Source organism: Gavialis gangeticus, unplaced genomic scaffold, assembly GCF_001723915.1.
Source record: "Gavialis gangeticus isolate Ggan-Ray unplaced genomic scaffold, GavGan_comp1, whole genome shotgun sequence".
NCBI lineage: Eukaryota > Metazoa > Chordata > Crocodylia > Gavialidae > Gavialis > Gavialis gangeticus.
In genome coordinates this window covers 84,840,472-84,850,505 of record NW_017729031.1, presented here as the reverse complement: position 1 = coordinate 84,850,505, position 10,034 = coordinate 84,840,472, and the positions used below count along the sequence as shown (strand labels likewise).

The 10,034-nt window shown below is 44.7% G+C and overlaps 1 protein-coding gene across 3 annotated transcripts in view; it reads left to right on the top strand.

Annotated features, from left to right (window-relative positions):
* Positions 1 to 10,034, top strand: part of ITGB2 (integrin subunit beta 2) — a 53,637-nt gene that overhangs the window by 11,108 nt on the left and 32,495 nt on the right. Inside the window, exon 1 of one of the 3 annotated variants that reach the window (XM_019523301.1) lies at positions 6,869 to 6,961. The exons of 1 other annotated variant lie outside the window; for it this stretch is intronic. In XM_019523301.1, the coding sequence (XP_019378846.1) occupies positions 6,890 to 6,961 (72 nt within the window). In that variant the 5' untranslated portion in view covers positions 6,869 to 6,889. Of the gene's footprint in view, positions 1 to 6,868; positions 6,962 to 7,353; positions 7,515 to 10,034 lie in introns of those variants that run through there. One more of the 3 variants, XM_019523303.1, reaches the window with a different exon arrangement.

Genomic DNA, 10,034 nt, shown 5'->3' with positions numbered 1-10,034 from the left:
CCCCGGGGGGGGGGGGGTGAGGCCAGTCGTGCTCCATCCCCTCTGTCCCTGCTGTCTTTGCGGCACTCTGCCATGCCACCATCTCCTGTCTGTAACGCTCTTGGAGCATTCTGATTGGTTGTTTCAGTAACCAACCAGAGTGCTCGAAGAGCATTATGGACAGACAGACAGACGGACTAAGCCCTGTATTGTATTAGACTATTAAACTTAAACTTAAAGTCTGTATATCATCACTGAACACACAGCTGTTTTTTAACATAGTCTTCCTTTCTATCAGTTGCTTTTTCCACTGGTGAACAAGGGCAGCAGTCCTGACACTGTAAAAGTCCTCGTCTTTGTTGTGCACCCTCTGTCACGTCGTCTCTCTCACTGTGCTGTCATCCCAGAAAGCATTGTTCCCTTAGTCTGCCCTTCATCTTCTGGGCTCTACAGAGGACACAGCAGCACAGTCCATTTAAATGAAAAGATTTCCTCTGTGCTTGTGCCTGGGTGAATGTTGTTGTGCAGAAGCAGCACCTCAGACATGTCTCTGTTACAACAGGTCCTTTGCATGCAATGTTTCAGTTTCTTCAGGATCTTGACATAGGCCTCAGGGTTTACTGTGACCCGTTAGGCAAGAGATCAAGAAAAACACCCTCTATGTCTATGGCTTGCTTAAGAGACAAAGATTAGGAGGCGTTACCTTCTGACTGACCCTTATATCAGCAACAAGAGGACTGCTGGCAATAGCATAGTTCTCTTATTAGATAGTGAAGATAAATCTCTCAATGACATGGCATTTAATAAATATTTTGTTCTGTTTTTGAAAGAAGCTAAATGGTGTATCCACAGCTTACAGTGAAAATGAACTATTTCCTATTTCTGCAGGAACTAGAGATGTTCACTGGCAACTGCTAAGGTTAAAACTTCTTAAGTCAGTGGGACTGAATAATTTGTACCCAATAGTTTTAAAAGTATTTGGTAATAACTTCTCTGAGGTTTTGGTGCTTAGAATACTAGGGAAATTCCAAAGGAGTAGATAAAAATGTAACATATCCACCTTTCAAAAGGCCCAGTTAAATCCCCTGCAAAACTATAAGCCCGTTGGTCTGATATCCATCCTGGAGAAAACCAAAGAAAGGCTGATGTGGGATGCAATCAGTAGTGGATTAAAGAAAGTCAGCATAAGTTATAACACTCATATGCTCTTACCGTAAATAAGCCTTGTCAAATGCATGTTACAATGTGCTTTCATGAGAGTGCTGATTTTTATGATAGAAATGACTGCTTATATGATATGCCTAGACTTCTGTAAGGCATTTGACTTAGTATCATGTGAAATTGTGGATAATAAATAAGCACTATACAAATTAATGTGGCACATAAGGGGAATGAAAACTTTCTAGCTGATAATCCTAAAAAAAGTCATTATAAATGAGAAATCATTTCTGAAGTAGTCGTTGCTGGTGGAATTTTACAGAGAACTCTTGGCCTGATGCTGTTCAGTAATAGAATGATCTGTAACAGAGGCTAGCAATTTTTTCAAGCCAGGTGCTAAAACAACCCACCTCTGCTCCAATGCAGGCTGAATCTGGTCTCTGGGCCATATGTTGCTGTCCCCTGATCTATACAAAAATATAAAGCATCTGCTGGTAAATTTTGCAGACAGCATGACAGTTGTTGGTCTGGCAAATAAAGACAAGGACAAAGGAGCACTAAATAATAATTTCATTTCAGCTTACTTGAGCAACATGCATTTCAGTACAGCTAAAGGCAAGCTCACACATCCAGGAGCCAAGGATGAACAACATTATATTTTGGAATTTAGTGAACTGACTCAGAGGAGGACCTGAACTGAGGGTAGATAATCAACTGAACACGAGCTCAGAAGGGTACCACTAATGTTCCTTTATTTTCCTTGTTCCTTTTTCTTTTTTAATTTCCCCTTTCTTTACTTCTACATGCATACTTCCCTACAGGGGTCAGTCTATAAGGCCAGGGCTATAGTTTGGCTATGCCTGCATTGGAGAAGGACTGCTGTGTTAGAAAACAGATTAACAAACATTGCAATTAATTTAATATAGGGGGCAAGGAATTCAGGAGTGTCAAATTCATCTGGCCCTGTGACCAGATTAGGGGGGTGGAGCCAGACTGGGCTGCACCCACAGACTGGTCCCACATGGTGGATCTAGCCTGAAGATGGGGTCCAGTGTGGGTGCCACATGCAGTATGATCCATGGATTGGCTGTATATACTGCTTGCAGTGTGTGCACCAGCTCCAGCCCCATGCACCATATGTAGCTGTAACGGGGCACCAGCCCTGGGCCCTGTTATAGTCCAGAGCACTTCTCTGGGCCCAGAGACAAAGGAGACTTACCAGGGAGCACTGGACTGATTAAATGGCAGAGGGACGTGCTGATGGTGCCCAGGGCAAACTTGGTAGCCCAAGTATCCAGTGCAGGATGAAGCAGACACGTGAGTCCCAGAGCTGGCTCCCATTGGCCGAGGAAGTCAAGGCTAGAAGATAAAGTTTGACTAGCTGGAAGGATATTTCCTCGGAGAGGGGAGGCACAAGAAAGCAAAAGTTTGTGCATGCTGCAAGGAGGTGCGAACCTACTAAAAGCAACAGAGCCAATAAGCCAGAGCCAGGAAAGGAGAAAGTGAGTGCTTCTACAGGTCAGGTGGTGTAGAGATCTGCATCAGGGCAAGGGAGGAACTGAAACCAGTGAGCCAAATTGGACTTAATCAATTTAGTGAAATGTAGAAGAATTAATTAGTGTGAAGGCTGAGGAGCTGGTTTATAGTCTGGCTGGCTCAGGTATGAAATATATAGGAATGGATTAATTAGTGGATGTAGTAACTCATCAATGACTGAGTTTAAGTAATGGAAGAGGATGCATTGACAAGGTATAGGGAAATTTGCTAGTTGGAAAAATATGAATAATGATATTGTGTCTGATAGTGGATGGACTGTAAATATTAGTTAATGTACAGTGCTTCCCAACTAATAGATGCTACATCAGACAGTAAAGGGTTTGTTAATTGGAATTAAAAAATGTATAATGTTTAATGACTGATAGATCAAGAATATGGCTAGAGTTGAGTATGGATGAACTCATTAATTGATGAGTGAGGGAAAACAATTCAACTGAAACTTTTAAAGGAAAATAAGGGCCAATTAGGGAAGGATCCAGTGGTGGCCAACTCCCTGGGTAATGAAGTAAAAACTTACTGAGTGTTGTGAACCCATAAAGAATGGGCCAATAGTGGTTGCTTCTTGTGAACCAGAGACTAGAATAACTGGCTAACAACCAGTCACAATCACACTCATTGTAAGGGCAAGCCCAAAGCAGAACACAGGTCAGTGCCTGAATAGGCGTGGTAAGGGCAGGGTGTACAGGCAGGGGAGCCCTGTGAAGAAAATCTACAGTTCTATCCTAAACACTAAGGATACAGGAAGATCTCACCTCCCTTTTTTCTCCTCTTTACGCTTTTTTCAAATTTCAAGGCACGGTGGCCAAGCATTAAGGGAGGTAACCCTAAGTGAATGGGAATAGGGGCTGCCCCAGTCACAAGCAACTTTGGGTCTGTGAACCCAAACTGGACTGGCCCCAGATCTAGCACACAAGATTGGGTTGGTATGGGTACCATGTACAGCACACATCCTAGACTGGTCCCACATGTTGCTTGTGATACAGTCTGGCTCCAGCTTGGCAGAGCATGCAGCTCATGGGGCTTCTCTGAGGTGCATGCTGCCTGTGGTGTCATGCCAGATCAGCCCTGTGTGCTGGATTTAGCACAGAAAGCCTGCCTGTGGGCCCAATTTGGACTGGCCTTGGATCCAGTATGCAGGGCTGGTCCAGTATGGGTGTCACATGTAATACACACCCCAGACTGACCCCATGCCACGTGCAGCCCGTGCCAGGTGAACTCTATATGCTGCATGCAGTGTGCAGGGCTGGGGCCAGTATATGCTGCATGTAGCAGGCAGCACAGTGAGCCAGAAGATACAGATCTGCAGGCTGGCTATAACCCATGGCCATATCTTCGACACGCCTGAACTAACACAATGTTAAACACCATTTTGATGTCAGTATGGACAACGGCAGTCAAATTAGAAGCTGAAAATAGTAACCCAGGGTCCCAGTTTACAAGGTTTTACAATACAATTTGCACCTGCTCTAAATATCAACTAAGCCTAATTAACTTTAGGTTAGCATCATTTTTTAGCCACAATACATTTTTTCAGATATGGCCCATGACATTCATATTTTGTTATAAACAGTCATTTTAGTTTAAATGCTGATTGAACACAAATTTAGCCATCAGTGGGTGCATCTATATGTGAGCTTAAATGCAGTAGCTTATTTTATGGTGCATTAGTATGCAACAACAAAAACTGTGCTAATACACTAATGTGAGGTACAATTAGGCTACTGTGCATTACATGTCACTAAAAAAAGCATGCACTTTTGCTGCTGCACATTATGGCAGCCTAATGCGTATTTAGTTAGTACCTCACAGTAGAGGTACAAAATTGAATACGCAGTATTAAAAGCTCATAAATGAACATGTTGATGCATCCAGTATAGACTAGGACAAGTCTATAGACTTGAAATTCATAGTTTTTAAGGCCTGAACAGATCAATACCACCATTAAGGATAATGATAAAGGTAAAAATGTCTTTTAAAAACAAATCACTAACATTTAAAAATGCTCAGGTATCTGGAAAGCAGTCACTTTAATAGAAGTTAGCTGGAGGGGGTAGCACAGCTTAACTGGATCTGTTCACCACTCCTTCACTTAAAATGGGCTTTAATACACCTTAAGTGTATGAGTAGTTTTCCTCATATTTGAAAGGAAAAACATAAACCAGTGAGCCAGCTCACCAACTACCAAGTCAAAGACCACTCCCAATTGCATCAGGATTTGTCTCTCCTCTGCAGCTTTGAGGTTTATTTATTCAAAAGAAAACAGCAGACACAAGTTCTGCATAGAAACCTGGTCCTTCCCCAACCCTGGCATCTCACAAAGAAGCTGCTCTATTCCTAGCAAGTTTCAGTCTCTAGGCCAGGGTTTCCTCAACCCATACGTTTCAACCCAGAAGTAGGTTGCAAGAATATATGAAAGGGTTATGAACAATTACAAGAAAACATGGAAAATCACAGGTTTTCTCCTCTAAAGGAGAAGAACATGGGAAACTTTGGGGTTCCCCCTCCAGGCTGGCAGGGGGTTAGTTACTTAAATTATTTATTGGGTCAAGACTGACCATCAAAGGGTGCTTGTACACGTAATGGGGGTTTAATCCCCAAGGTTTTATTTTATGCGCCCTAAATTGAAACGATGGGTTTTTAATTGAAACCTGTCATTTCAATTTTTGTCATGGTACAGCAAGGGGCCCGATTCTGGGTTTTTTTGTTTTTGGTTGGAGCCAGAGCCTGCTTGCAGCTGGAGGGTGAGCAGCTGGTGGGCTGAGCGGCCTTGCTGAATGGGGCCCCAGTTCTTCCCTCTGCAGTGGCAGTGCCTTTCAGGGCTGCCCGGGTGGAGGCAACACCCAGCCTGATCCAGCTGTTCCCTGATCTCACCCTCTGGAAACCTGCTGGGTGCTGCTCCCTGGATGGGCTCAGAAAACAGCTGGATCAGGCTGGCAATTAAAGACAAGTGGATAGTACTTGGCAATTAAAAACAAGTGGATAGCAGACATTTTAAATTCCTCCTGTAACTTTTGTCAAAGAGATGTGGTGACTATTATGCATGAGAGGGGCCCTTTAAATTAAACAGTTGTATCAGCAGCATGCTTCTCCACTGGCAGGCTGACAGCACTTACTTCTCAGTGCTCCTAGCATGAAGGCTGAAGCCTTTCTCAAGGCTGAAACAGACATCTAACACCTAAAAAATTCGAGGTAGCACAAATGCTGAGCAAATAGGTGTCCTTACCCTTGATTGTGCCACATGACAGGAAAATCAGTGGCACAACCGAAGGTAGCAACAGATTTTCCCGCTTTATTACAATGACCGTTTGTTACCTTGTGGCGCTTGCCCCACTGCCCCAGATCCCCATGGGGCAGCCTGGGCAGGAGAAATCCCTGCTTTCCCTGGTGCCCCTAACCCACGCCATGGGTCTAGGGCAGCAGGGAAAAGTGTTTCACCAATCCCACCCAGCCATTCATGGGGCTGGCTGAGTAGGGAAGCACTTTTCCCCCCTGCGGGGAGGAGAACAGGGAGATCATATCACCCCTTGTCCCACACCATCAAGTGCAGGACAAGGGGAGACGTGCATGTCACCCAGTGTTTTCGGCACATTGCAGCACAGGTGAATCACTCCATTTAGCAACTTCTGTTTCTAGCCTCAATAGTGATTTTTTAACTAAGCTTCCTGAGTTCTTTACCCCTGTTCTCAACTTCCTTTCTCCCCCTTTTACAATCTAAAACTAATAGAGAGAGAGAAAGAAGTAATGGAGAAAGAAGGAAAAGAGAAGACTCCCCCACCACCCCAAAAAAAAGTTAGGTGGTGAAAATCACAAAATTCCATTTCCAAAAAATCTGAACAAAACACCACTCAGTTAGAATGATATAAGAGTCCATTTAGTGTTTAAGTGTTTATTTGAAACAATAGTTTTTAAATCACCCCAATCTGCCTTCCCCCTCAAGAAATAAAAAAAAAAATTATCAAACTTTTGGTTAAAATATTTCAACAATCTCAGTCTACCCCTCCCTACTGCCAGCAAATTGTCTTCTTTCTGATATAAGTGGACCTAACATTCACCCTAACTTCCCCAGCCCACAGAAACACCACCCACTTCCTTCCTGTCTACTGCCCCACTCTACAAGCTTTCCTTATAGCTGTGAGTAAACTGCCCATGAGACTGTGAATAACTTCAGCTGAATGAATTTACATAGGAAAAGGGAATGATTAGGAGGCAGAGCTCTTTAAGACTCCTCAGGGGTCCACATGACGCTCCTGAGAGATCTACCACATCTGTAAGTGATGGCGGATTTATTTCATCATAACATGCCCTGGAAGCCTATTCCCTTTGGCACCAGAGCTTATTTCTACTGAAAGCCATGTAAATTAACTTCAGCATCCTGCCTGGAGCTGGGATCATGGGAGTGTTGTTGGTCAGCTAAATCAGCTTGGGACTGGAGCCACGTTTCTCTTTCTTACAAGGAAGCGCTGACTGATGTTGAACCCAGCAAATGAATTTGAAGTTTGGTATTGCACTTTGTGGTTAGGCTTGATGCAGTTTACTGAAGTCTTATTTCTAAACTCAGTGTAAATTCACAGCCGGAAGTTTCAATTTCTGGGCAGTGCACAGCAATGTGAGTTAAAAACACTTCTGCAAAGTGAAAGACTTCCTTCAGCGCTTCAAAGATAGAGAGCCACATCAACTCCACCTCTGCAAACGGAAGGACAGGGTAATCTCCTCATATTGGCACGTTCAGCAAGTGCAGGAACCAGTGGCTGATGGAGCAACATCTCCTTGGTATTGAGCGCAGTTCCATGGTGGCACAAGGGCAAGAGTAACAGGCTCAGGTCAGGCTTTTTTATATGGATTCACTTTTCTATTTTTGATGACAGGGCCTGGGTTGCACTGAGGGACAGAACCAACTGGAGATGGAGAGTGTGTGTGGGGTTGGTGCTGGTCTCTGGTTCCCCACATAGTGACAGGGCTATCCTGAAGCTGGAGTGCAGCATGGTCTCATCTCTGGTGTACTGTTATACCCATCAATGGGGCCATCTCAGGACTGGAGTGTGGTGTGGGAACACTTTCAGAAGGGCTCTAATATGCACTCAGGGTACTCAAATGTGAGCTTTGTCAAGGTCACAGCTACACCCAGAGGCACAGGGTAATAAGTTTGATCAACGTGCCCTTTTTGACTGCTTGGCTGTAAATGCATCCTGAATAAAGAGGGTACCAGGGCAGGGTTGTCCCTTCCTCCCTACAGACAGACTCACCACAATGGCTGATGTTGGGTAGGCTATGCTCAGGAAGGAGCAGAGCGCCCAGAATAGGGTACGGGGTGGGTGAGGGAATGGAGGAAATGCTGGGGAGGAGCAGGGCCAGGCAGGAAGTGGTGAGATGCTGACACTGGCTGGAGCCTGCACTGCAGAACCTGGCTGTGGTAGGTCCAGTGGCTCCTGTTGCCAGTCAGGAAAAGGAGGCTTCAGAAAAAGAAAGGAAAATGCCCTGATCTGGGCCTGAGTCTAAGAGGATCTCTCTTGACCCAGTGAGATGAAGGTCTCCTCCTGGAAATGTTGCTCAGCTTCAGATCACCCTGCCCCTGAGTGATGTGCTTCTGGAGAGTCGAGCTCCTCCCCGCTCTCTCTCTTTCTCTCTCTCTGTATGCCCCCCTCCCTTGCCTTTTGTATTCTGATGTATATCTCCTTCTTATACTCCGCTTTCTGCTCGACCTTTCGCAGCTTCTGATGAAGTAAACTTGGGTTCATGAAAGCTTGTTCTCTGTCTCTATAAAGATCTTATTTAGTTAGTCTGTAAAGGTGCATATCTACCCTGCTGTCTGACTGACTTCAGACTAATATGGCTAACTACCTCTCTCTAGGCTCTCTCTAAACATCTCTGAGTCCCCGTCACCTCCGGTATCCTGGCCAATTGATCCTTCCTGTCCCTCTGCCTCTGAGCACCTAATGGCTCCCTAAAAGCTCTAGCTGCCAGGTCACACCACGCAGACTTCCCTAGGGCTGTTCAGTGTCAGCGGCACATCATTAAGAACTTGGCGCCAAAGGAAGTTCCCCTCTGTGTTGCGCGCTGTCTGAAAACCATGTCCCACAATGGGGCCAATGCAGCCTAGCCCTGACTATTATGCATGAAAAGGGCCCTTTAAATTAAATAGTTGTATCAGCGGCACATTTCTCCACTGGCAGGCTGACAGCACTTACTTCTCAGTGCTCCTGGCATGAAGGCTGAAGCCTTTCTCAAGGCTGAAACAGACATCTAACACCTAAAAAATTCGAGGTGGCACAAATGCTGAGCAAATAGGTGTCCTTCCCCTTTGCTGTGCCACGTGACAGGAGAATCAGTGGCTCAACCGAAAGTAGCAATAGATTTTCCTGCTTTATTACAATGACCGTTTTTGTGGCGCTTGCCCCACTGCTCCAGATCCCCATGGGGCAGCCTGGGCAGGAGGAATCCCTGCTTTCCCTGGTGCCCCAAACCCACGCTATGGGTCTGGGGCAGCAGGGAAAAGTGTTTCACCAATCAGTGGGGAAAGTGCAGTTTTCTCCTACCCTGCCATTCATGGGGCTGGCTGAGTAGGGAAGCACTTTTCCCCACTGCAGGGAGGAGAACAGGGAGATCATACCACCCCTTGTCCCACACCATCAAGTGGAGGACAAGGGGTGATGTGTATGTCACCCAGTGTTTTCGGCACATTGCAGCACAGCTGAATCACTTCATCTAGCAACTTCAGTTTCTAGCCCTCAAATAAATGATTTAGAACTTAACTTGACTATGTAGAACTTAAAATTGCATTTTTATTTATTTAAATCAGATTAAAAATGCATTTTTCCTTGTTTAAGAGAAACATATTGCAGTTAAATTTGAAAGCCCAATAACTTGTGTTAAGGTCTAAGCATAGGGCAATCAGCTAACTTCAACAATAATATTTAAGTTGTATGTGTGCTGCTGCTACCCTAAAGAAAGTAAAGCAACTGTGTTAGTAAAAGTCACAGGCAACACCCTTGACAGCAGAGTTCACTGAAGTGCTAAACCATGTTTTGGCTGGTTGTGCAGGTGCGGTGAGAATGGTTTCTTCATTTCAGTTAGTTCAGCTCAGTGACTGAAATCCTTCAAAGTGAAGCACAAAGCAGAATACCCATAACTGCTTTCTTTTTCCTTCCTTCAAACTATGGGTAGAAATAGACGTTGCCTGATGTTCCATTTGTGTGGCCATACAATTTTTTTTTTATGGTGGCACAGATGGTGAGCAAATAAACAAGCCTACCTTCTGTTGCACTGCCTTAGTGGCCATGACAAAAGGTAGTTTTAAACTGGGTAACTTTCATAGTTTCATAGTTTCTAGGGTCGGAAGGGAC